The sequence below is a fragment of the Chamaea fasciata genome, unplaced genomic scaffold (assembly GCF_029207755.1).
Source record: "Chamaea fasciata isolate MVZ Bird 193981 ecotype frontalis unplaced genomic scaffold, bChaFas1.0.hap1 SCAF_1, whole genome shotgun sequence".
NCBI classification, from domain to species: Eukaryota; Metazoa; Chordata; class Aves; order Passeriformes; family Sylviidae; genus Chamaea; species Chamaea fasciata.
The window spans coordinates 152,890,889-152,916,287 of NW_027094086.1; the positions used below are offsets into that span (position 1 = coordinate 152,890,889).

The 25,399-nt window shown below is 70.4% G+C and overlaps 2 protein-coding genes across 2 annotated transcripts; one reads left to right on the forward strand and one right to left on the reverse strand.

Annotated features, from left to right (window-relative positions):
- Nucleotides 1-1,371: 1,371 nt before the first annotated feature.
- Nucleotides 1,372-8,242, reverse strand: KCNH2 (potassium voltage-gated channel subfamily H member 2). Its single transcript, XM_066194217.1, has 6 exons — nt 7,912-8,242; nt 6,534-6,764; nt 3,175-3,339; nt 2,372-2,839; nt 1,593-1,807; nt 1,372-1,461 (listed from the first exon to the last, which is right to left on the reverse strand). Exons 1-6 carry the CDS (start codon nt 7,985-7,987, stop codon nt 1,372-1,374), a joined length of 1,245 nt encoding a protein of 414 aa, XP_066050314.1. The 5' UTR covers nt 7,988-8,242.
- Nucleotides 8,243-12,165: 3,923 nt separating this feature from the next.
- On the forward strand, nt 12,166-25,396 carry NOS3 (nitric oxide synthase 3). Its single transcript, XM_066202429.1, has 26 exons — nt 12,166-12,335; nt 13,396-13,498; nt 13,807-13,955; nt 14,563-14,725; nt 15,167-15,258; nt 15,347-15,488; nt 15,741-15,880; nt 16,238-16,412; nt 17,027-17,128; nt 17,338-17,532; nt 18,082-18,155; nt 18,241-18,385; nt 18,489-18,593; nt 18,911-18,978; nt 19,064-19,180; nt 19,546-19,720; nt 19,836-19,965; nt 20,503-20,581; nt 21,150-21,337; nt 22,201-22,379; nt 23,008-23,218; nt 23,433-23,520; nt 23,923-24,044; nt 24,483-24,631; nt 24,921-25,115; nt 25,198-25,396. Exons 1-26 carry the CDS (start codon nt 12,199-12,201, stop codon nt 25,318-25,320), a joined length of 3,546 nt encoding a protein of 1,181 aa, XP_066058526.1. The 5' UTR covers nt 12,166-12,198; the 3' UTR covers nt 25,321-25,396.
- Nucleotides 25,397-25,399: the final 3 nt, after the last annotated feature.

Below are 25,399 nucleotides of genomic sequence, written 5' to 3' on the forward strand. Positions count from 1 at the left end.
GCCCCCAACAGCCCGTGATGTGGCCCCAGTGACACGCCCCGGCTGGTGGCACTGCCGGCTCCCCACACACCCTGAGTGGGTCTGGGGCCCCCCAGCCCCACCCGGCCCCACCCAGGGATCCCCTCCAGAACACACCAGGAGTGCCCGGGGGTCCCATGAGCCGTGGGGATGTCACGGCCACCCCAGCCACACCAGGCCCCTGTCTCTGTCACCAGCTCGCGGTGACATACGGGCGCTTGGCTCCGGCCCCGCGGGCGAATCACGGTGCCGCTACAGGGACACTCTGTCCCCCAGTGCCACCCACCCAAGGGGCTTCGCCGTGCCCGAGCCGGGGACACCCCCGCGTTCCCAGTGTCCGTGTCCCCGGTTCCGCCCGACTGCACCTCCGGGGCACCCAGAGACTCCCCCGCCGGTGCCGGGGGGACAGAGCCCGCCCAGGTGACCGCGGCCGTGTCCCCTCTGTGTCCCCTCATGGTCCCCTGGCAACGGCGGGGCCAGGAGAGAGCGCAGCGTCACCCTGGCGGCACAATTAACCACGGCCGAGGCAATCGAGAGGTCCCGTGAGGAGCTGGGGGGGTCGGGGCTGCGGAGTGAGGGGGTGTCACCCCACAGAAGGTTCCCCCACCCCACCGAGGGCCCTGCGGCCGCCCCAGGCCCAGCGCGGGGAGCGTCCGCAGCCCCGGCAGCTGGGCCAGGAGCTCCCCACGGGGCTCCCTCACGTGTGCGGGCAGGTGCGGGGCCGGGGGACCCCGAGGGGGTCGGGCAGATGCGCCGGGGCTGCTCCGTCCCCCGCCAGCTGCCGGGGACCCCGGGGACAGCCCCGGCCGGGGCTGCGCGGGAGGCTCGGGGACACCGCGGGGCGGGACCGACAGCGGGTCCCCCCCATCCCGCGCAGCCCCCCGGGGATACCCGGAGCCGCCGACCCCCCCGGATCATTAGCGGAGGGAAGCCAGGGTGTAATTAAGCGGCGCCTCCTGCTCCCGCGGCAGATGGCGGTTACACAACGGGCCGCGGATTAGCGGCCGCCGCCAGTGCCAGGCACCCGGCAGGCACGGCACCGGGGTGAGGGGGACCGCGGCACCAGCGGGTGTCTGCCCCGCGGGGACTATCCCGGACCCAACTGCCCCCGGCCACGGCACCCACCGCACCAGAACACCGCGGTCACAACCGCCCGGCCAGCTTGGGGCAGACCCCCCAGCACCACCGAGCCACCCTGGCACTGCCCAGCTGCCTCCAGCGCCACTGGGTCGCTTTGGCATCACCTGGACACTTCTGGCATCACCCGGACACTTTGGCACCACTCGGCCACCTCCAGCACTGTACATCCCCTCCAGCACTGCCTGGACATCTTGTCACTGCTCGGACACTTTGTCACCGCTCGGCCACCTTGGCACAGCCCGGCCACATCATCACTGAAATTGTCCGGATGCCTCGGTACAACCCAGCCACCTCTGCCACCACCTGGGCACCACCAGTCACACCTCCAGCACCACGCCGTCAGCCCAGCACCACCCAACCCCGGGGGGCCCTCCACAGCCCCCGGGGTCTCACCTGTGTCACCTGCCCCCCCCACGTCCCCGCCCGGGCCTCACCTGTGTGACCTTCTCGGTGACGTTGTGGGTGCGGTCGCGCAGTTTGGTGGGAGCGATGATGGGGCGGGGGGCCGGCGGCGGGGCCAGGAGCCCCCCCGGCTGCAGGTCCATGAAGTTGAGGGTGATCTGGGGGATGCGGCCGATGGCCCGGAACCGCGCCAGGTCCGAGTCCGACGTGGAGTTGAGCAGCGCACTGCGCACCGCGGCCACCGCGCCTGCGGGGACACACCAGCACCGTCACCACTGTCCCATGGCCGGGGGACTGCCACCGGGGCTCACAGACCCCGCACCCCCAGGGCAGGTCCCGCAGCTTCCCAAGGCTCCTGCGGCAGGGCTCCCACGGTCCCCGGGGGGATCCCACAGCTCCCAGGGTTTGGGGCCCACAGCAGGTAAAGGGAATGCGGAGCCCCAGGGCAGGGAGGGGCCCCCAGCTGTGTGCCACCGGCCCCCCGGGACCTGCAGAGCTGCTCTCAGTTACCTTTAATATCATTAGAGTAATTGTCCCTTATCTTAATGCGCTTAACGAGCTCTGGGGCCAACGAGGTGAGTCCCGAGGTGATTCCCAGGGTGATTCCACACCGTGGCTCATGGCTCGGTGTGGCTGAGGGGGCTGCAGGATGGGCCAGGAGGGTCTTGGTGGTGGGGGGGGGGGATCCCCGGTCCCCGCCAGCCCCGGGCGCTGCTGCGGGGCAGTGGGATGGGGGTCACTGGGGTCTCTGGCTGCGGCCGCCCCGCTGTCCCCAGCCCTGGTGGCTGTCCCCGTGCCCGCACGGCCGTACCGGTGCTGGAGCCGCGGTGCAGGCCGGCGCTGGCGCTGCCGTGGTGGCTGTGGCAGCGCTTGTCCCCGTCCCCCTTCATGGCCTCGATGTCATCGACGGACGACGCCCGGCGCAGGCTGCGGAGGCTCTCCCGGGACCGGCGCTCCCGGGAGCGGCTCCTGGCCAGGCTGTGGTTGGCGAAGGCCAGCGCCAGGCGCTCGGCCCGCGGGGACGACTGCGTCACCGGCGGTTCAGGGTCCCCCATCAGCGCCGCCTCGTCCTCGGGACGGTCCCCAGCGCCGGGCTCCAGCGAGGACGAGGCGTCCTCGGGGCCCGAGTCGCTGGCAGGCAGGGCCAGGTCCACGGCCAGCGGGTCCATCACCCCTGGGTCCACGACCACCACGTCCGGTGGCTCCGGGGGCTCGGGGGGCAGCGACTGGCGGCTGCCCGTGAGCGCCAGCAGCTTCAGGCGCAGGGACCGGCTGCGTCCTGGGGGAGCACAGCGCGGGAGTCAGGGCTGGGCTTGGGGCCGGGTTCCAGCTCCAAATCCCCACCGCGGTGCTGCCTCAGCCACAGGGAGCGGCTGCGTGCTGGGAGTCAGGGTTGGGGTCGGGGGCAGGGTGTGACCCCATCCCCACGGTGCTGCCCACCCTCCCCGTGTGCCCTACAGCAACACCGGGGACATGGGGTCAGCAGGACATGGGCTGACACCAGCCCCGTGGCACTGACCCCGTTCCCCCTGCAGGAACCCAGGAGGAGGGTGTGACCCAGTGTCCCCGTCCCCCCACACCTGGGGGTGAACTGGTGTCCCTGTCCCCCCATACCTGCAGGGCCCCAGGGGGCCGGGGTGACCCAGTGGTTGGTGCTGGGGGTCGGGGCCTCCCCGGGCTCAGGCTCCCTCACGGCCTCGAAGTTGAGGATGAACATGATGACGGTGCCATCCTCGTTCTTCACCGGCACCACGTCCACCAGGCACGGGAAGGAGCTGCCTGCGGGGAGCGGGGGTCAGTGACATGGGGGAACGGCAGCCCGACCCGGGAGGGCACCCCCAAACATCCTGGGAGACACTGCCCCAGTCCCTCCCGGGCACCCCCTCCTCCCCCAAACCCTGCTAGGGACCCCCTCCTGGGGATGCCCCCTCCTGTCCCCCCACTCCTGCCCCCCAACCCTGACCCCACCAGACAGCCCCACTGCAGCTGCGCCACAGGGGGAAACTGAGGCACGGAAGGGTGGGGGTGTCCCCTTTCTCCCCCCAAACGTCGTGGGCATGTCAGTGCGTGGGCAGCGGGGCCAGGGGGGCCCCGGGGGGCTCCAGGGGTGCCGGGCAGGGTTAAGCCGCTCAGAACTCGTTAGCAGCTGTGGCGTTAATCCGGTGCCACAGCTGGGGCGGGGGGAACTGGGGGTGGTCACGGCAGCCCGGGGCAACCTCTGGGCGATGGGGGGGGGCACTCTGCTCCCCCCCGGCACCCCTCACCCTAAGGGGACCCGGGGGGGACACACATCGATGACGCCAGGGGGACACGTGGGTGACGCCGAAGCCCCGAGTCCCCCCCGGCGGTGTCCCCCCGGCTGGCGCGGGGCCCGGCAGCCTGGCACGGCGGATGCCAGCTGGCACCGTCCCCGTTCCCGTGCCCGCGGCGGGGGGATTCCCCGGCTCACGGCGGGGCCGCGGGCCGGGGGCCAGCACGGTGCGGCACAGGGTGGCCCCAGGCTACCGCGGGGTCCTCGCCGAGCCACCGCCGGCAGGGGATTAGTGTCACCGACACGTGGCCACCGTCCCCGCCGGCTTCATCCGCCCCCGCGGGAATCCTGAGGCCCCCGGGCCGAGAGCTCCGGCGCTCCCGGTCCAGCCGCCCGGTGGGGGCTGGTCCCGGGCCGGGGGCGATGGGGGGACCCCGGGGGTGCAGGCGACGGCAGAAGGAATGGGGGCACCCCTGGGGCGGGGGCGATGGGGGCACCCAGAGGTGCACCCTGCACTGCAACGGGACCCGCCCCCTCGCCCCCCTCACCCTAAGTCCACCTCCCACCTCCAGAGCTGTGCCCCAAATCCCCCCCGCACCCCCACACTGCACCCCCAGCACCCGCTCCCCGTGACTGCCAGGGGGGCACCGGGACCCCCGAAGCAGAGGGACCCCCCTGCCCCCCCCCCCCCTGCACCCACTGCCCTGGGACCCACACCGCGGCACCCCCAGGCTTGCAGCCAGGCTGGGGACACCCCTCTGGCACCGGGGGACCCCCACAGCCCGCGGTGTCGAAGTGACAAGGCCCCGATGTGGCCCTTGGTGCTCCCGCCCTGCACCAACACCGGGGGCCATGCACAGGGGGACCCCAAAGCCCACGGCAGCGACTGGGGGCCCCTCCCTGTCCCCCACCCGGCCTGGGGTCCCCGAGGTGTCCCTGCGGGGACACAGGTGCCCCAGGGGCGCCGTGACCTCCCCGCGTCCCCAGCACCATAAACAACACGTCGCAAAGACAAATGGCTGCAGCAGCGGCGGCGACGCGGCGGCTCCACGGCTGCACCGCGGCTCCACCGCGGCTCCAGGGATCAGGACACGGCACCGGGGACTGGGACACACCGGGGGCTCGGGGTGGGGACTGCCGGGGAGCGGGCGGCACCATAACACGATCCCAAGGGCGCCAGTGGCACGGCAGTGACACCGGAGCGCTGGGAATGCCGGAGCCACTGGCAGCCTGGTCCCTGCCCCACAGCGCCTGGGGGGTCCCAGGGCAGTGAGTGGAACCCCCCATCACCCTCCGTGCCGGGCACACAGCGGCTGGTAGCACCAGCATGGTGGTGTGGGGAGGAGACAGCCATGGTGGCACCACGGCGGCCCCCAGGGCCAGCACCCAGCGCAGCAAGGGGCCCGTCAGTGGGAACAGGACACCCCAGATCCAGGACACCCCAAACTCACTGCCAAGGGTGCCACCCCCTGTCCCAAGGGACAGCCGGTCCCCGTGGACTGCCCCTGTCCCAGTGGGGGGGTCCCAGAGCACCCCCAGAGGCCTCATCTCACTTCCCCATGGGCCCCACAGGAGCTCCCAAGGGCTGGCAGAGGCTGGGACCCCTCAGCACATCTGGGAACCCCCTGTGCCACCCCTCCCTGGCAGCACTCAAGGGCTGGTAAGGGCTGAGGCCCCCACGCTGCTCGGGGGGCACAGCTGGGGGTCTCTAGGGACCCAGGGAAGGCTCCAGGCAGGAGCCCCATTTCCCCCGCCCCCCTGGCACAGCCGGTGGCCCCCGGCAGCTGATCAGTGTCCCCCTAAGGAGGGCTCAACACAGGCTCCAGGGGGGCACCCGTGTCCCCCTGTGCCCCACAGCACAGTCCCAAGGGCACGGGGGCGGGCCAGGCAGGGCCACAGCAGCAGGACGAGGCTCCCAGGGCCAGCAGTGGTGGCCCCGGCCCCGGCCCACCTCCAGGGCTCCCGGGGCCACGGTGGCTCTGTGCTGAGCTGTGGCCACGCCGGCAGCTGGCACCGGCTTTGTTTACTCCAGCACCGGAACCGGGGCCGTGTGCCCAGAGCTGGGACAGCTGTGGTGACAGCCGGGACACCTGGCACTGGCACGGGGCCACGGTGAGGGGAAGCACCAGCACCACCAAGGCGGGGAGGCAGCTCTGTGGGGCACAGCTCCCACTGCCCGCACAGGGACCCCTGGGATGTCACCCGCCCGGTTATTGCACAGCCCCCACACAGGGATGGCAGCGCTGTGACACCCGGTGCCAGCTCAGCCCACTCCTCCCTCGTCCTTGCTCCAGGTGACACAGCACCCCTGCATCCGCCATCACCCTCTGCGGTGGATCGCTGCACCCCACAATCCTGGACCCGCCACATGGCTCCCTGGGGCCCCTCACGGCACCGGGAAGGGTTGAGGACTCACAGGGTGACAGTGCCTGTGTGGAGCCACCAGAGCCAGGCTGCCACCCTGCTGGGAGCCACCGTGGCGCTGGAGAGCACTGAGAACCCTCAGGGGGGTCAGAGCCCCTCGGGTTCCCAACTTGGAGCCAACAACTCCTGCCACCCAGGTCTGTCCCTGTGCCCGCTGTCCCCCTGTCCCCAGCCCAGTCCTCCCAGGGGGGTCAGTACCATCCTTGCGGTAGAAGCTGCTCTCCACCTCGTGCTGCTATCCTGTCCCTGTCTGTCCCCCTGTGCCCTGCCGTCCCCGCCCGCCCCGCGGGGTCCGTACCATCCTTGCGGTAGAAGCAGATCTCCACCTTGCGCTCCTCAGCGCCCAGCAGGGCCTGGGCGATCTGCGCGGCGGCGCGGCGCTGTGTGCGGGGCCCGTGCAGGAAGTCGCAGGTGCTGGGCTGCTGCATCACCTCGGCCCGCGAGTACCCGCAGAGCCGGCAGAACCCCTCGTTGCAGTAGATCACGGCGCAGTTCTCCACACGCGCGTTCCCGATGATAAACTTGCGGCCTGGCGGGACAGGGGACAGGTGGGTCAGGCCAGAGCAGCCCTGGCCTGGCAGCCCACAGGGAGCTCCTCTCCATCCACCCATCCATCCATCCACCCATCCATCCATCCATCCATCCATCCACGGCTCAGGCTTTCCCAGGCACAAGCACTTCATGAGTCATCCCGCTCGCTCCCCAGGGACCCCCTAAGCTGGTGGCACCACCGCCATGGGAACCCCAGAAGTGTTGGGATCCCACTGTCACAGGGACCCCGTAACCACGGGGACCCAGGGGCTCCCAGCACTGCAGGGACCTCATCATGACAGGGACCTCACAGCAGCAGGGATCCAACCACTGCGGACACCTCACAGGGACCCCACAGCAGCAGGGACTCTGGGACCCAAACAGTGCAGGGACTCATCACCACACTGCTACCATAGGGACCCTGGGACCCCCCCAAACCACACCCTGATGGCAGTGGCTCAGCCAGGCCAGACCCCCCAACCCCCAGCCTGTCCCCCAGCAGGGTGACACTCCCCAGCCGGATCCACGGGCAGTGTTCCCCCACATCCTTGCCCTGTCTCCAGTCTGGGGGATGCTCAGGGCCTGATCCCAGAAAGGTGCTGGGAACCCCCAGACTTTTTAGCCCCCCAAGAACCCCACCCTGCCAGGTCTCCCTGCACCAGAGGTGGGGGGAACATAGGACCCCCAGTCCCGCAGCAGCCTGAGCTGGTGGTGGGGGCTCCACACCTCGGGGACTGTGGGGAAGCCCCTGATCTGGCACCCCAGGGCCGGGGGCTGCTGGAGGGCAGGGTGGGCAGTAACTCCCCACCAACCAGGCTTGTCCCCATCACCCCAACCCCACCTCAAGCTGGGGACTCCCGGACGCCAGGGTGAGCAGCGTCCCTCCAGCTGGGCTTGTCCCTGTCACCCCAAACTCACCCGGGGCTGGGGCTGCTGGGGGCTGCTGGGGCAGGCGGTGCCCCTCCCCAGCTGGGCTTGTCCCCATCACCCCAAACCCACCCAGGGCCAGAGTCCCCTCGCTCCCTTCCACACCTGGTGCTCCCCGGTGTCCCCCGGTGTCCGCCAATCCCCTCCCCGGGCGCTTCCCCCGCGGGGCTCCCCCTCGGGCCCCCCGGCTCCCCCCGCCCCCGGTGCCCCGCACTCACTCTGCCCCTCGAACTTGCGGATGATGGTGTCCAGGAAGGTGTTCTGGGGGGCGACGTGCCCCCGCCGCACCGGCATCGTGCCGGGCCCATGGGCAGCGCCGGCCGGGGCGGGGGGGCCGGGGCCGGGGGGGGGGGCCCCGCGCCGCGGGGGGTCCCGCTGCCCTTGAGCCAAGGACGGCGCCGCTCCGGGGGGGCCCGGGGGCCGGGGGGGCCTCCCCCGCCCGGGGCCGGACCCCGCCCGCCCCGGTGCGGTGCTGCGGGGCCGGGGGGGTCCGGGGCGGGCAGCCGGAGGGGGGCGGCGGGGCCGAGCCCCCCCGCTCTACCCGCCCGGTGCGCGCCGCGCCATCGGCCTTATTTAGTCACGGAGCGGCCGGGGGGGACCGAGCCCCCGCCCCGCGCGCTCGGCGCCGCTCGGAACAGGTCGGAACGGTTCGGCTCCGTTCGGAACGGCTGGGCTGAGCTGGGCTCGGCTGGGCTCGGCCGGTTCGGTCCCGCGGGGCTCGGCCCGCTTCGGTTCGGCTCGGTTCGGTTCGGGTCGGCTGGGTGCGCTCGGCCCGGCCCGGTTCGGCTGAGCTGGGGCGGGCTCGGCTGGGTTCGGAGCGGTTCGGCTGGGCTGGGTTCGGCTGGGCTCGGCTGCACTGGGTTCGGCCGGGCTGGGCTCGGCCCGGCCCCGTTCGGCTGGGCTCGGGCGGGCGCGGCCCGGCCGAGGCTGGCCGGGCCGGGTTCGGCTCGGTTCGGCTCGGTTGGGCTGGGCTCGGGCGGGTCGGAGCGCTCGGCTCGGCCCGGCGGGCGCGGCGGGCGCTGCGTGTTGACAGCGGGGCCCGGGGCGGGGCCAGCGCGGGCGCAGCCAATGGCCGGGGGGGCCCCGGGGACCCCCGCCCCGCCCCGCCCGGGGGCGCCCAGCGGGCCCCTCGGCCCCGCCCCGCCCCGGACACGCCCCCGGCCACGCCCATTGGCAGCCGAGCCACGCCCCCTCCCCGAATCCCCGCTACACTCCCGCCCCCACCCCCCCCCCCCGACACCCGGGGGGACACCCCGGTGCCAGCCCCCCTTGGCAGCGAGGCCGCACAACCGGACCGGTGGGACACGGGGACACAGGGACACGGGGACATGAAGACATGGGGACACCAGGATGCGGGAACACAGGAACATTGGGGATGTGGGGACACCGGGACACGAGGACACCTGGACATGAGGACATGGGGACATGGGGACACTGGGTTACCAGGACACCGGGACACTGGGACACAGGGGCATGGGGACGCTGAGACGCCAAGACACCAAAATAAAGTACAGTCGGACGCCATGGCACCAGGGCACTGAGATGCAGGGACAGTGGGACACAGGGACACGGGAACACGGGGCCGTGTGGGGCAGCAGCAAAGCTTCCAGGCACAGCCCCAGCTGGGCCCCGATAGGAGCCTCCCAGCCTCAGTCATGCCATCCTGGCCCAGCCTAATCCTCTGCCCAGTCTAGTTCCAGTATCAGCCCCAGTACCAGTCCCAGACCAGTCCTTGTTCTTGGCCCGATCCCAATCTAATCCTAATCTCTATCCAATCGTAATTCTAGTCTCCATCAGAGTTCTAGTTCCTGTCCCAATCTCAGCCCAGACCTCATCTAGTCCCTGTCCTGTCCAGCTGTGGTCTCAGTCCCAATCTAGTCACAGTCCCAGTTAAATCCTAATCCCAGTCCCCTTTCCAGTCCAATCTCAGTCCAGTCTGGTCCCAGTACTAATCTCCATCCAGTCCAAATACCAGTTCCAGTCCAAGTCCTGGTCCCAGTTCAAATTCCAGTCCCAGTCCACTTCCAGGGCAGTCCAATGCAACCCAAAATTGCAAAATCCACTCCCGGTCCATATCTGGCCCAGTCGTGGTCCCAGTCACAATCAAAGGTCAGTCCCAGTCCAGTCAGGGTCTCAGCGCTGTCCCAGTCCAGAACAATCCCACTCCCAGCCATGGTTCTGGTCCCAGTGCCGATCCCAGTCCCACTTCAGCCCAACCCAGTCCCAGTTCTCTTGCAGCCCTGTTGTCAGTGGTGGTCAGAGCCCGGTCCAGCCCCAAGTCCCAGTCCGGTCCCAGTCCCAGTGCTGGTTCAGCGCCGTCCCAGTCCGGTCCCTGTCCCAGTGCTGGTTCAGCGCCGTCCCAGTCCAGTCCCAGTCTCGGTGCCGGACCAGCGCTGTCCCAGTCCGGTCCCAGTCCCAGCCCGGTCCCAGTGCCGGTCCAGCGCCGTGTCAGTCCGGTCCTGGTCCCGGTCCCGGCCCCAGCCTGACTCTGCCCCGGCCACTCCCGGTCTCTGTCCCAGGTGCTGAAAATGGCGCCGGCCCCGGACCCGCCGCGGGGCCGCGGCCGCAGCCACCGACCGGAGAGGCCGGCCCCGACCGGCCCCGACCGGCCCCGAACGGACCGACTGAACCAGCTGGTCCGGCCGGACATACTCCGCCAACCGGGCCCGAGCAGATCCGAGCGGGCCCGACCAGACCGACCGGACCGACCGGCTCCAAGCGGCTTTGAAGGGCCGCGGGCGAACACGAACCGACCTAAACGGGCACCAAGGACATGGATGGATCCACTGGGCAGGACCGGACCCACATGGACCGACCGGACCTACATGGAACGACCGGACCCACAGGGAACGACCGGACACAAATGGACTGACCGGACACAAATGGACTGACCGGACACAAATGGACTAACCAGATCGATCAGATCCGACCAGATGTGAACGGCCGGACCCGACCAACCGGACCTCGGCCCAGCCGGCCGGGGGGCTGTGGGGTGGGGGAGGCCCGCGGGGCGGGGGGTCTGTGGGGCCGGAGGAGGCCGTGGGACAGGGGTGGCTGTGGATTTGGAGGGGCTGTGGGGGGGGGGGAGCTAAGGGGGGATCGAGGCCTGACCCTCATCATCCCCCGCCTGCCCCGTGGCCGAGTCCCGCCCCCGGGCAGGGCGGACAATCGGGGGGGGGGGGGGCTCCGTCGTGACGTACAGGTCTGTCCCGCCCCACGGCGCGTGGGGGCGGGGAACACCCCGGGGCGGGGGAGGCAACCCGGGACCCCCCGAGACGGGGCGATCGAACCCCACTCCGTGTCCCCCCGGGGGTCTCGGCCTTGCCCCCCGTGCGATGCCCCGGTCCCGCCCCGCGCCGCCCGGTTGCCCCCGCCCCGCTCTCCCCCCGCAGGAAGGAACCGCCGAGCCGGCACCGGGCGCGGTTTCCCGTCGCTGCGTGAACTGCAGGCTGAGCCCCACCTCGAACCTCCGGAGGCACTCACCCGCCGGGACCCCGGGGACCCGGCACTCCCCAGAGACCCACCCCCCCCGCACCCCAACAGCACCCCCGCCCCGGACTCCCAGCCCTGCGACCCCCGCCCCACTCCGGGGGCACCGTAGGGGGTGACCCTCTCCGCCGACAGCTGGGGTGAACCCCCAACTCCCAGGGTACGCCCCGGGGAGGGTGGCGGGGTGCGCTCCCCCTGCATGCCCCCCCCACCGGGGTGCTCCCCGGGGGTCCCCAGGAGCGCCCGGCGCGTCAATGGCCGGAACTGGGTGGAAGCAGCGGGAAATGGGGGGGTCCCGCCGGACATCCGCCCCACCGCCGGGGGGCTGAGGGCGGCCCGGGAACCCCCCGAGGCACCCAAAGGCCCTGAGCAAAGGTGTGGGGGGGGGGGGGGGGGAAGCACAGTGTCCTGTGGCCGGGATGTGGGTCCCTGCCACCCCCGCGGCCCCCCGAGTGCTGTGTGCCCCCCAGGAGTGTTCTGCCCTCCCTCTGGGTGCCGTCGCTGTGTCCCCAGAGTGCCATGTCCACCCCATTGCCATGTGTGTATTCCCCCGGCGCCCCGCATGTCCCCCCAGTTCCCTGTCCCCCGTTGGTGCCATGTCCTCTTCAGTGTGTGTCCCCCCTCCCCCCCCCCACGTGCCATGTGTCCCCCCTCTGGGTGCCATGGATGCCCCCCAGTGCCGTATGTCCCCCCAGTGCCATGTTCTCCCCAGTGCTGTGTCCCACCCGGGTGCCATGTGTGTCCCCAGGCCCCCCCAAAGGCCACGTCCCCGCCGTGAGTGCCGTGTCCCCCTCTCTGGGTGCCCTCCGCACGGCCCCATGCCAGGGGCCCGGGGGGCTCAGGTTGGGTTCGCCCCCCGGGGGGGTCCCCGGTGTGTCCCACGCCGCGTGGCGGTGGCGGTGGCGGTGACGGTGGCGGTGCCCATTGTGCGCGGGGCGGGGGCGTCGCGGCCTCGTCACCACTTCCCCGGGCTGTAGGAAGCGGGAAGCGGCCGCTCCCGGCTCAGTGGGGCCGCGATGGGGAACCTGCCGGGGGTCCTGCCCGGAGCCCCCCGCGCCTGCCCCGGCCTCGGCCTCTGCTCGCGCCCGCGCGGCCCCGTGCCCGAAGACCCCCCTGTCACCGCCGCCTCCGCCGCTGTCACCGAGCCCCCCAGGTGGGTGCCCAGGTGGGACAGACGGGGTGGGATGGGGAAGAATGGGGTGGACAGGACTGACGGGGCACCGGAGCACCAGCACTCACCTGCCACAGCTCCGAGCCTCGTCGGGGACCACCTTTTCTCTCGCGGGGACGCTCACACGTGCCCAGAGTCCACCGGAGACGTGTTCCCGCCGTGGGGGTGTCCCCGCCGTGGGGGTGTCCCCGCCGGGGTGGCCGGCGTGGGGCACTGGGGCAGAACAGAAGCCCGCGGGCAGCAGAGCCCTGTGCGCACCTCCTGTGGCGTGGGGACAGTGTCTCCTGTCCCACGGCGTGGCCCCAGCAGCCCACGGGACCCTCTGGGGTGCGCTGGGGCGGACGGGATCTGGGGGCACAGGGGGACATATGGGGAGGGGTGTCTGGGGTCCAGTGGGGACGGAGGCGTGGGGACCCCACAGCTCGGAGGGGCTCGGAGGGCACGGGCATGGGACGGGGGCGTGTCCCCCCCCCCGATGTGGCCCGGAGCCCGGTCTGACTCATGGCCATTGTTCCCACTCACACGAGGGCCAGGAACGCCCCGCGCCCCCTCCATCCTCTGACCCCTCAACTCTTGACCCCTCCAACTCAGCCCCTGTATCTTGAGCTCCCATTCCCTGACTTCCCAGCTCAGACCCCATCCCCTGCTCCCCCATCCCCTGATCTCCCCCAGCTCGGTCCCCCCAACCTCTGCCCCCTCTCAGAGCCTCCCCATCCCTCTATTCCCTGCCAGCCCCGTCCCCACGAAGCTGATCCGAAGACGCGGGACCCCCCCGCCCCCCGCCAGCCCCAGATGTTGGGGAAGCCCCCGGACCGCCCCCAGTGTCCCCACCACAACCCTAACCCGTTGCTTCCCTCCACCCGGTGCCCGAGTGCCGCCATCCCCTCGGACACGTACCCGCACCCGGGGGGATCCCGGTGTCAGAGACGCGGGAGCGAGTGGGGAGGGTGCAATGCGTTTCTCCCCCAGCCCCCCGAGATCCCCGGCTGGGCCCCCCGTGCCCGGGCAGGTCTCAGGGGTGTCCCGTGTGCCCCCTCCCCAGCCCGGCGCCCTCTTCCCCGGCGGAGCCCCCGCGCTTCGCCCGCCTGAAGAACTGGGAGACGGGGAGCATCAGCTACGACACGCTCTGCGCCACGGCGGGGCAGGTCCGGGGGGCGCGGGGCGCGGCTGGGGGGCGCGGGGAGGGGGGCACGGCAGTGGGGTGTGGGGCTGAAGGGGTGAAAAGGCGGGGGGAGGGCGGGGATAGCGGCAGAAGGATGGGAGTGCAGGCTGGACTTGCGCTTTGGGGGGCTGCAGGGTAGGAGGCAGATGAGGGGGCAAAGGGGGCAGGGCTAGGGGTGCGGATTTGCGGGGTGCCAGGGGGACAGACATGGGCAGGGCAGAGTATAGAGGGGGATACAGGGACGGGGACAGCCGTCCCGGGAGTCGGGGGGCTCACCTGGTGACCCCGCAGGAGGTGCCCTGCTCGGGGCAGCGCTGTCTGGGGTCGCTGGTGCTGCCGCGGCCGCTGCCCGCCCCGACCCCCGAGGGGACGCGACCGCCCGAGGAGCTGCTGGAGCTGGCCCGGGACTTCATCACCCAGTACTACGTGTCCCTGCGGCGGTGAGCGCGGACGGGACCCCCACAACAGACACGGGCACCCCGACGGCGGGCGCGGGCACCCCGCGGCCCCATCTCCACCCCAGAGCACCCCACAGCCTCGACCTCCCCTGCGCCAAGGCATCCCACAGCCCCAGGACAACCCACAGCCCCACCCCGGCCCCAAACACATCCATATCCTTATCCCTTTCTTGGGACACCCCAAAACCCCACCCCTGCCGCAAAGTACCCGCAGCCCCATCACTGCCCAGAGCACTCCGCATCCCCTTCTGCACTAGGGTACCCCCACAGCTCCCGACATGCCCTGGGGTGCCCCATATCCCCACCTCTCCCCCAAAGTACACCCATATCCCCCATCCCTGCCCGGGACACGCCAAATCCCCATCCCTGCCCTGGTACATCCCATATCCTCATCCCTGCCTTGGGACATCCCATATCCTCATCCCTGCCCTGGGACATCCCATACCCCGGGACACCCCATATCCCCATCCCTGCCCCAGAGCACCCTGCACCCCTGTGGCTGCTTGCCCCCCTACCCCCGCGGGTGGCAGTGTCCGGGGGCGCTGGGGGGCGGTCCCGGTGTCTGTGGGTGCTGAGGGTCCCCCCGCAGGGAGAACTCCCCGGCACACACGCAGAGGCTGCGGGAAGTGGCGGCCGACATCGCGGCCTCGGGCTCGTACCGGCTGCGGGAGCCCGAGCTGGCGTTCGGCGCCAAGCAGGCCTGGCGGAACGCGGCGCGCTGCGTCGGCCGCATCCAGTGGAACAAGCTCCAGGTGCGGCCCCACCCGGGCGACCCTCACCCACCGCAGCCCACGGGGACACCCACACACCCCAAACTGCCGGGGATGCCAAACACTAAAGGCACCCCAACCCACCCCACAGGGACCCCACCCCATCTCACGGGTACCCGCAGGGACCAACACCCCACGGCCACCCCACACCACGGGGACCCTCATGCCATGCCCCGTGTCCCCTGGTGACCCCCACCCCACAGAGACCCTGCTTTGCACTTGTTGCACGGGGACCCCCGCCGCAGGGGGACCCCGACTCACAGAATCCCTGTTCCACAGGGAACTCCTGCCCCAACAAAGACCCCACACCATCCCCTTGGGGACCCCCGCCCCAAAGGACCTCCTGACCTGCTGATTCCCCCCGGGGACTGCCACCCCGCCCGCGCCGCAAGGGTCCCCCACACCCACCCTGTCCCCCCGCAGGTGTTTGACGCGCGGGACTGCGCGGGGCTGGGGGAGATGTTCAGCCTCCTCTGCTCCCACATCCAGTTCGCCACCAACCGTGGCAACATCCGGTGAGAATCCCCCCGGCGCCCCCTGCCCCCCGCGGCCGCAGGGTGTCCTGACGGCGCTCCCCGCCCCCCCCCCCCCCCCCCCCCCCAGGTCGGCCATCACCATCTTCCCCCCGCGGGCCCCGGGACGCGGCGATTTCCGCATCTGGAACCCGCAGCTGATCCGCTACGCGGGGTACCGGCAGCCCGACGGCTCCGTGCGGGGCGATCCTGCCAACGTGGACATCACCGAGGTGCGGGCACCCCTGCGCCCCCAGGCCCCCCTCAGCACCTCCCGTCCCCCCTCTATTCCCTCTCCATCCCCACCTCAATCCTCCCTCCATGCCGCCCTCCATCCCCGCTTCATCTCTCTTCCTTCTCCCTCCTCACACTACTCCATTCCCCTCTCCATCTCCCCTCCACCCTCCCCATCCTCTTCATCTCCCCCAAATCCCTGTGCCCCCAAACACCTCCCGGAGGCCCCCCCTGACGCTGTACCCCCCCAGCTCTGCATCCAACACGGCTGGACTCCCGGGGGGGGCCGCTTCGACGTACTGCCGCTGCTGCTGCAGAGCCCCGACGAGTCCCCGGAGCTGTTCCCGCTGCCCCCGGAGCTCGTCCTGGAGGTGCCGCTGCACCACCCCACGTGAGTGGGGCTGTGAGCCCCGGGACACCTCGGGCCGCGGGGCTCTCCCAGTGACCGGGGCTGAAATACCACCGGGTCACCCCTGGGGAGGGTTTGGGGAGGGGACGGGCTGGGGGATGGAGGTTGGGGAACCCCACTGGGGACATGGAATGCTGGCTCCTCCCCGGCCTGGGATGCTGGGTTGTTGATCCCTCCTGGGCTGGATTCTGGAATACCGGGCTGCTGATCCTCTCCCTGACGGAGCTATCGGTGCGCTGACTCTCCTTGGGTGGGATACGGGGGTGCAGGAGGGATGGAGGGTGTGTCCCCGCGCTGGGGGCTGCGGGGGCGCGGCCACAGCCCTCCCATGCCTCCCAGGCTGGAGTGGTTCTCGGAGCTGGGGTTGCGCTGGCACGCCCTGCCGGCCGTGGCCAACCTGCTGCTGGAGATCGGGGGGCTCGAGTTCCCCGCGGCGCCCTTCAACGGGTGGTACATGGGCACCGAGATCGGCTCCCGCAACCTCTGCGACCGCCACCGCTACGACGTGCTGCCCGTGAGCCCTGGGCCTGAACGGGGACCCCCGGGATTGCACAGGGACCCCGGGACTGAATAGGGACCCCCCCCTCCGGGACTCCATAGGGACCAACCCCGGGACTGGACAGGGACACCCCCTGGGGCTGAACTGGGACCCCCGGCACTGCACAGGGACCTCCGGGATTGCACAGGGACCCCCGGGTCTGAACAGGGACCCCCCCTGGGACAGCCCTGGGACCCCCCAGCACTGCACAGGGACCTCCCGGCATCGCACAGGGGACCCCGGGATCACCCAGGGACCCCTGGGACTGCACAAGGACTCCCGGGACCCCACTGGGGTTCCTCCAGGACCCCACCCTAGGAGCCCCCTGGTACTCCCCAAGATTTCCCTTGGGACCCACACTGGGCCCCCCGAGAGTCCCCCGGCGACCCCCACTGGGATTACTCTGGGACCCTCTTCAGCCCATCTGGGGACCCTCATCAGAACCCCCCTGAGACCCCCACCAGGACCATGCTTGGATCACTCCCGGGACCTCCTCCAGAACCCCCTGGGAGCCTCTGGTGCCCCAAAGAGGACACCACTAGGACCCCTCGGGGACCCCCTGGCCGACCCTGCCCTGCTGACCCCCGCAGGAGGTGGCCCAGCGCATGGGACTGGACACAGGGACCAGCTCCTCCCTCTGGAAGGACCGGGCGGCCGTGGAGGTGAACGTGGCCGTGCTGCACAGCTTCCAGGTGGGACCCCCAGTGCCAGGACCCCTGCACTGCTGGGGTCCCCCTTGCCGGGAACTCCCCACAGCGGGGACCCCCCTACAGGAACACTCTCAGTGCCGGGACCCCCAGTGCTGGGAGCCCCACGGTGCCGGGCCATGGGAACCCCCACATCCCTGTGCTCCCCATCCCCACAGGTAGCCCAAGTTCCCATTGCCTCCCTGTCCCCGCAGGTGGCCCAGGTGACCATCGTGGACCACCACGCGGCCACCGAGTCCTTCATGAAGCACCTGGCGGCCGAGGGGCGGGCGCGGGGCGGGTGTCCCGCCGACTGGGCCTGGATCGTGCCCCCCCTCTCGGGCAGTCTCACGCCTGTCTTCCACCAGGAGATGGTCAACTACCACCTGAGCCCCACCTTCCGCTACCAGGTGGGGTCCCTGCCCCACAGAGCCTGTCCCACAGCCCCCTTCCGCTGCCAGGCGTGGGGTTGGACCCACAGATTCTGCTCCGTGGCTCCCCAGCCCCTCTGCCCCCCCATTCCAGGGCTGCAGCCCCAGGTCACTGAGACCCTCGGTCACCGGGCACTGACCCCCCCGGGCCCCCCCAGGGCCTGCCCTGGGCATCGCTGATCCCTGCGGGACCCCCAACCCTCTGCATCGCCCCCCACTGGCATCTACCCCACAGCAGCCCCTGGGACACCACCAGCACCCAGCTGAGGGTGCTCTCCCTCAGCCCCTTTGGGGGCCTTCCAGCCCCCCATGAGCCCCACATGACCCCCAGTGCTCCCCATGACCTCCAGTTCACATCCCAGTACCAGGTGGGTTCAGCCCCACAGAGCCCCAACCCCTCTGCCCCACAGCCAATCCCCCTCGCGCCCCAACCCCTCTGCCCCACAATCCCACAGACCCCAACCCCTCTGCCCCACAACTGCCCCCCATGGCCCCCGTGCCCCACCACCGCCTCATTCTGCCCCTCAGCCAGACGCCTGGAAGGTGTACGTGTCCAAAGGCACCACTGTCACCCGGAGAAAGACCTTCAAGGAGGTGGCCAAGTAGGTGAACCCTGTGACCCTGGGGATCCCATGGGAGTTTTGGGATCCCTGGGAATGCCATGCTGAGCCCATGGGGATCCCACAGCGCTGTTAAGATCTCGGCCAAGCTCATGGGACACGTGATGGCACGACGGGTCAAGGCCACCATCCTCTACGCCACCGAGACCGGGAAATCACGGACTTACGCCTGGAATCTGTGCCAGCTCTTCCGCCGGGCATTCGACCCCAAGGTTTGGGGAAAAAGGGGAGAACTGGGGCAGGTCCCCTCGCCCACCTCCCCCCAGGGCCAAAGGCACTTCCGTGGGGGGATCCTAATCCTGGAATTCCATGAAGGTGCTGTGCATGGATGAATATGACGTGGTGGCCCTGGAGCATGAGACCCTGGTCTTGGTGGTCACCAGCACATTTGGGAATGGGGACCCTCCGGAGTGTGCTGAGGTAGGGATGGGATGGGAATGTGATAAGGATGGGATGGGATGGGGATGTGATAAGGATGGGGATAAGGGGAGGATGATGATGGCATAGGATGGGATGGGTTGGAGATGGGATGGCGTTGGGGATGGAGATGGAATGAAGATGGGATGGGGATGTAATAAGGATGGGGATGTGATAAGGATGGGGATAAGGGGAGGATGATGATGGCATAGGATGGGACAGGTTGAAGTTGGAGATGGGATGGGGTTGGGGATGGAGATGGGAGGAGATGGGATGAGGATGAGGATGAGGATGTGGGGGTGACATTCTGCCCCCTACAGAGCTTCTCCAAGGCACTGATGGAGATGACATCGCCCTACACCGGCACCTCCCAGGCGGAGCCGCCCATGTGAGCACACCAGGGGTCCTGGGGGGTCCCTGCCGGGGCCGGGACCGGATCCCCCCTGACCTCCTCACCCTCCCCATGCCCCCAGGAGCTACAAGATGCGGTTCAACAGCGTCTCCCAGTCTGACCAGCTTGTGTCCTCCTGGAAGAAGAAGCGGCGGCAGCTGAGCAACACAGACAGCGCGGGCACCCTGGGAGCCCTGCGGTACCGAGGCCATGGCGGGGGGCACGGGGTGGGGGGCTGACCCCACGCCATCAGCCTGGGCACGCCGGGGGGCCCGCAGTACCCAGGCCACAGGGAGGGCATGGCCACGGGAGCAGGGAGGGGGTCCTTGCCCCGGCACGCTGCCCTGCCCCAGGACCCACACTGGCCCTGGCAGCTCCAGCCCCGTCTGCCCTGCGGGGGTGGGTCCCGAGGACCCCAACTGTGACCCCCTCATGTCATGGCCTGACCCCTTTGACTCTGGGGATCCCCCCAGGGCATCCCCACCCAGGCTGGTGGTGTTCAGGTTGGGGTCCCGGGGATAGCCCCACATCCCCGGGGATCCTCACCCCCCACTCTCTCCCCAGGTTCGCGGTGTTCGGGTTGGGGTCCCGGGCGTACCCCCACTTCTGTGCCTTCGCGCGGGCCGTGGACACGCGGCTGGAGGAGCTGGGCGGGGAGCGGGTGCTGCCCCTGGGCGAGGGCGACGAGCTGTGCGCCCAGGAGGAGTCGTTCCGCACCTGGGCACGCCAGGTGTTCCAGGTACGGGGGGGCCTCGGGAGCCGTTCTGCCCTCCGGCACACCTGGTCTCCCAGGGCTGGGGGGCACCCACAGCCCCCCGCTCGGCACCAACCGCCCGCCCCCCCCGTACTCCCAGGCTGCCTGCGAGACATTCTGCGTGGGGGACGGGGCAGCGGGGGCCGAGGAGCTGTTCGCCCCACCCCAGGGCTGGAAGCGCCAGAGGCACCGGCTGGTGCCACAGCCCCAGGCCACCGAGACCCTGGCCGGTACCGACTGCTCCGGGACCCCCCCGAACCCTGCGGGACCTCCTGACTCCCCGTGTCGCCCCCCGCCTGTCACTGGCACCTGCCCCGTGGCCCCCCGAGACACCTCAGAGCAGCCCCCGAGCATCCTGTGGGATCCTGTCCCATCCCACAGCTCTGGGGGGCCACCCCCAGCCCCCCCGGGAGTGCTCCAGCCCCCTCGTGACCTCCCCGAGACCCTTCGGTTCCTCCCTGCCTGTCACCCCGGCTCCCCAGCCCGCTCCATGTCCCCCCAAACCCCCGTTCCTCCCCAGCCCCCCATCCAGTCCCTCCAGTCCCCCTATGTCCCCCAGCCCTACACGTGTCCCTGTGACCCCTCGTGTCGCCCGTGTGTCCCCTCGTGTGTCCCCTCGTGTCCCCCGTGTGCCCCCAGCCTCCCCGTGCCCTTCTGTGCCCTCCCAGCTCCCCGTGTCCCACTCAGCCCCCCGTGTCCCCAGCCCCCTGTACCTTCCGACGCATTCCGTGCCCCCAGTTCCCCCGTGACCCCCCCGCGCCCCCCAGGGCTGTCCCAGCTGCACAAGCGCCAGGTGTTCCCCTGCTCGGTGCTGTCCGTGGAGAACCTGCAGAGCGAGGAGTCCAGGTGAGATCCCCCCGCACAGGGACCCCCCACCTCGCCACCCCGCCCACCGCCGGGATCTCCCGTCCCCCGCCACATCCCCAGGACATCCCCACTACCGGGACCCCCGGGACGGGTTTCCTCTGGTGCCCCCATCCCGTGTGTGCCCGTTCCCCATTGACCCCTCCTTCACCCCGCTGACTCCTCCCTCACCCCGCTGACTCCTCCCTCACCTCACTGATCCCTCCCTCACCCCACTGACCCCTCCCTCACCCCACTGACCCCTCCCTCACCCCACTGACCCCTCCTTCACCCCATTGATCCCTCCCTCACCCCATTGATCCCTCCTTCACCCCATTGATCCCTCATTCACCCCACTGACCCCTCCTTCACCCCATCGACCCCTCCTTCACCCCGCTGACCCCTGCTCCACCCCTCTGACCCCTCCTTCACCCCGCTGACCCCTCGCCCGTCCCATCCTTCCAGGCCCCCCTCCCCGCTGCTCCTCCACCCCCCCCCCCGTGCCCCTCGCACCCCAAGACCCCAGACCCCTCGTTCCCCGGAGCCCCCCGCTGACGCCGTCGCCCCCCAGCCGGCAGACGCTGCTGGTGCGGGTGGGCTGCGCGGAGCAGGCCGGGCTGCGGCACCTGCCCGGGGACCACCTGGGCGTGTTCCCCGCCAACCGCGAGGAGCTGGTGCGGGACATCCTGGAGCGCGTGGAGGACCCGCCGCCCCCCGAGCAGCCCCTGGGCCTGGAGAGCCGCGATGGGGACCCCGCCGGTACCGGGGAACACGAGGGGGATCGGGGGAACCCCGCCGGTACCGGGGAACACGGGGGGATTGGGGGAACCCCGCCGGTACCGGGGAACACGGGGGGTTCGGGGGAACCCCGCCGGTACCGGGGAACACGGGGGGGATCGGGGGAACCCCGCCGGTACCGGGGAACACGGGGGGATCGGGGGAACCCCACCGGTACCGGGGAACACGGGGGGAGACTGGGGGAACCCCACCGGTACCGGGGAGGCACGGGGGGAGACTGGGGGAACCCCGCCGGTACCGGGGCACACGGGGGGATTGGGGGAACCCCGCCGGTACCGGGGAGCACGGGGGGTTCGGGGGAACCCCGCCGGTACCGGGGAACACGGGGGGATCGGGGGAACCCCGCCGGTACCGGGGAACACGGGGGGATTGGGGGAACCCCGCCGGTACCAGGGAACACGGGGGGTTCGGGGGAACCCCGCCGGTACTGGGGAGGCACGGGGGGATTGGGGGAACCCCATCGGTACCGGGGAACACGGGGGGAGACTGGGGGAACCCCGCCGGTACTGGGGAGGCACGGGGGGACTGGGGGGAACCCCGCCGGTACCGGGGAGGCACGGGGTGGGAGGGCAGACTCCAGCGGTACCGGAGGGGGACAGGAGGGTGTCCCGCCGCTACGGACCGGGGGAAGATGGGGAGGGGCTGAGGATTGGGAAGAGGAACTGGAAAGGGAAGAAGTTGGGGCAGGGGAAGGATCTGGGGAAAGGAATGGGAAGGGACAGAGGAAGAAGCTAGGACTTGGGGTGGGAGGAGGAAGGAAAAGAGGAAGGACCTTGGGAAGGATACAGGACAGAACTGAGCACCACAATCCCCCCCTTCCCCAGGCGGGTCCAGCCCCGGGCCCCGCTGGGTGCTGCAGACCCGGCTGCCCCCCTGCACCCTGACCCAGGCTCTCACCTTCTACCTGGACGTGGCGGCTCCCCCGACCCCGCAGTTCCTGCAGCTCCTGGGCTCGCTGGCGCGGGATCCCGCGGAGCGGGAGCGGCTGCAGCGCCTGGCGCAGGTGAGGGCGGTGAGGGGTGGGATACTGGGGTGCTGACTGGGACACTGGGGTGCTGTCTGGGATCCTGAGATACTGACTGGGACACTGGGATGCTGACTGGGACACTGGGGTGCTGACTGGGATCCTGAGATACTGACTGGGACACTGGGGTGCTGACTGGGACACTGGGGTGCTGACTGGGATCCTGAGATACTGACTGGGACACTGGGGTGCTGACTGGGACACTGGGGTGCTGACTGGGATCCTGAGATACTGACTGGGACACTGGGATGCTGACTGGGACACTGGGGTGCTGACTGGGATCCTGAGATACTGACTGGGACACTGGGGTGCTGACTGGGACACTGGGGTGCTGACTGGGATCCTGAGATACTGACTGGGACACTGGGATGCTGACTGGGACACTGAGGTGCTGACTCCCCCTCTCTGGCTGCGATACCTGGCTGCTGGGATACCAGTTACCTTGCAGCCTGGATACTGGGATGCTGATCCGCTGCCTCATTGGATACCGGGCTGCTGCCACCCTCCACCCCGGGCTGGGGGCTGCTCCCCTCGGTCTGGTGCCAGGCGCCGGGGGTCCCCGGGGGCCGAGTGTGGGATCCGCGGTGTCCCAGCCCTGTGCCCGCAGGACGCGCGGCTGTACGAGGAGTGGAAGTGGTTCCGGTGCCCGACGCTGCCGGAGGTGCTGGCCGAGTTCCCGTCCGTGGCTCTGCCGGCCGCGCTGCTGCTCTCCCAGCTCCCGCTGCTCCAGCCCCGCTACTACTCCATCAGCTCCGCGCCCAGCGCCCACCCGGGCGAGATCCACCTCACCGTGGCCGTGGTCACCTACCACAGCGAGAGTGAGCGGGGCGGGAACGGGGACGGGCTCGGTGGGGCACCTCCAGGGCATCTTCAGGGGCTCCAGGGCACCTCCAGAGTTTCCAGAATATCTCCAGTGTCCCCAGAGCACCTTCAGGTCCCCCATCCGCCAGACCTGTGAGGGGGGCTCTGTGAGGGGCTGCCTTTGGGAGTGCCCCCCACCACAGCCCCACGAGCCCACTCTTGTCCCCACAGACGGGCAGGGTCCCCTCCACTACGGCGTCTGCTCCACGTGGCTGGCGCGGCTGCAGCCGGGGGACACAGTGCCGGCCTTCATCCGGGGGTAAGGATCTCTGTCCTGCCGCACGTGTCCCCTGCCTGCTCTCCCCGACCCCTGCCAGCCCTCCTCGACCCCTGCCTGTCTGTCATCCCTGTCCCCTGCCTGCCCTCCCTGTCCCCTGCCTGCCCTCCCTGTCCCCTGTCATCCCTGTCCCCTGCCTGCCCTCCCTGTCCCCTGTCTGTCATCCCTGTCCCCTGCCTGCCTTCCCTGACCCCCCTGCCTGCCCTCCCTGTCCCCTGCCATCCCTGTCCCCTGTCTGTCCTCCCTGTCTGTCCTCCTCAACTGCTCCCCTACACGTCCCCTCCCTATCCTCCCCCACACCCCCATCCTCCCCCCGCCCCATTTCCCGACATCCCCACCAGGGGCTGGGCTCGAGGCCCCCCCAGTGACGCCCGACTGCCGCAGGGCCCCCTCGTTCCGGCTGCCGCCCACCCCCGACACCCCCTGCATCCTCGTGGGCCCCGGCACCGGCGTCGCCCCCTTCCGCAGCTTCTGGCAGCACCGGCTGCAGCTGCTGCGCGCCGGAGGTGGGGACAGGGACATGGCTGGGGACCGGGGACAGGGATGCAGCTGAGGACCGGGGACAGGGACACGGCTGGGGGCCGGGGACAGGGGCCATGGGGCACCAGGGAGAAGGGCATGGAGCAATAGTGACATAGGGATGGCAGGACTGGTGGTTGGGAGGACAGGGACCCAGGGATGGGAGGATGCAGGGGCATGGGGACATGGGGACACGGGCACAGGGACACAAGGACATGGCAGCTCTGGGACGCAGGACAAGAGACGTGGTGACAGTGAGCAAGGGGTTGGGGATGTGGGGACATGGGGATGTGGGGACAGGGATGGAGACTGGGGATGTGGGGACATGGGGATGGGGGATGTGGGGACGGGGGGCTGCAGGACAGGGGTGAGCGGGGCTGTAGGGACACGGGGTGTGGGGACACGAGGACGCTGTCCCCCTGCAGGTGGCCCCCTGGGCCCCATGGTGCTGGTGTTTGGGTGCCGCTCGTCTGCCCTGGACCACATTTACCGTGAGGAGATGGAGCAGGCCCGGGAGCAGGGCGCCCTCAGCCAGGTGCTCACGGCCTTCTCCCGCCAGCCCGGCACCCCCAAGGTGTGACAGGGACAGGGGTGGGATGTTGGGGAGACTGAGACGGGAACGGAATGGAGACAGCCCGGGATGGGCATGGAGCTGGGGAGGGAGGTGTGATGGGGACAAGGACAAGGTGAGGATGGAAATGGAGGGGACAGGGAGTGGTGGTCTCTCACTAAGCCAGAGATGGAGTCGAGGGGCTGGGGACACAGACAAGGACCAGGACAGCACACAAAGGGTCTGGGCGGGGATGGGGACCTGGGGACAGGTTGGGGGGGTGCAGGACGCCATCACCCCTGTGTGTCCCCAGACGTATGTGCAGGACGTGCTGCGGGCACAGCTGGCAGTCGAGGTGCACCAGGTGCTCTGCCAGCTCGGGGGCCACATGTACGTGTGCGGGGACGTCACCATGGCCACCGAGGTGCTGCAGAGCGTGCAGCACATCCTGGCCCAGGAGGGCGACATGACCCTGGGGCAGGCCGGGGACTTCATCAGCGAGCTGAGGGTAAGGGCGGGGACACCCCGCAGGGGACACGCCCGGGGACACCACGGGGGCGCTGGCCCCGGCGCTGACACGTGTCCCGCAGGACAAGAACCGCTACCACGAGGACATCTTCGGGCTGACGTTCCGCACGCAGGAGGTGGCCCTGCGCATCCGCAGCCAGTCCTTCTCCCTGCAGGAGCGGCGCCCGCCCGCCCCGGCGCCCTGAGCGGGGACACGGGGACACGGGGGGCCCTGTGGCTGTGTCCCCCGTCCCGCCACCCCCCAGTAAAGTTTAGTTTTGATAC

Excerpts from the sequence above, each read along its gene's own strand:
- KCNH2 (XM_066194217.1), bottom strand. The coding sequence starts at position 7,987 with ATGCCGGTGCGGCGGGGGCACGTCGCCCCCCAGAACACCTTCCTGGAC. Across the intron at positions 3,340-6,533 it reads CTGCTTCTACCGCAAGGATG|GCAGCTCCTTCCCGTGCCTG; the intron begins GTACGGACCCCG and ends CGCTCCCCGCAG. Across the intron at positions 1,808-2,371 it reads GCACCGCGGCTCCAGCACCG|GCGCGGTGGCCGCGGTGCGC; the intron begins GTACGGCCGTGC and ends GTGTCCCCGCAG.
- NOS3 (XM_066202429.1), top strand. The coding sequence starts at position 12,199 with ATGGGGAACCTGCCGGGGGTCCTGCCCGGAGCCCCCCGCGCCTGCCCC. Across the intron at positions 18,156-18,240 it reads ACCTTCAAGGAGGTGGCCAA|CGCTGTTAAGATCTCGGCCA; the intron begins GTAGGTGAACCC and ends GGGATCCCACAG. Across the intron at positions 19,721-19,835 it reads GGGCACGCCAGGTGTTCCAG|GCTGCCTGCGAGACATTCTG; the intron begins GTACGGGGGGGC and ends CCGTACTCCCAG.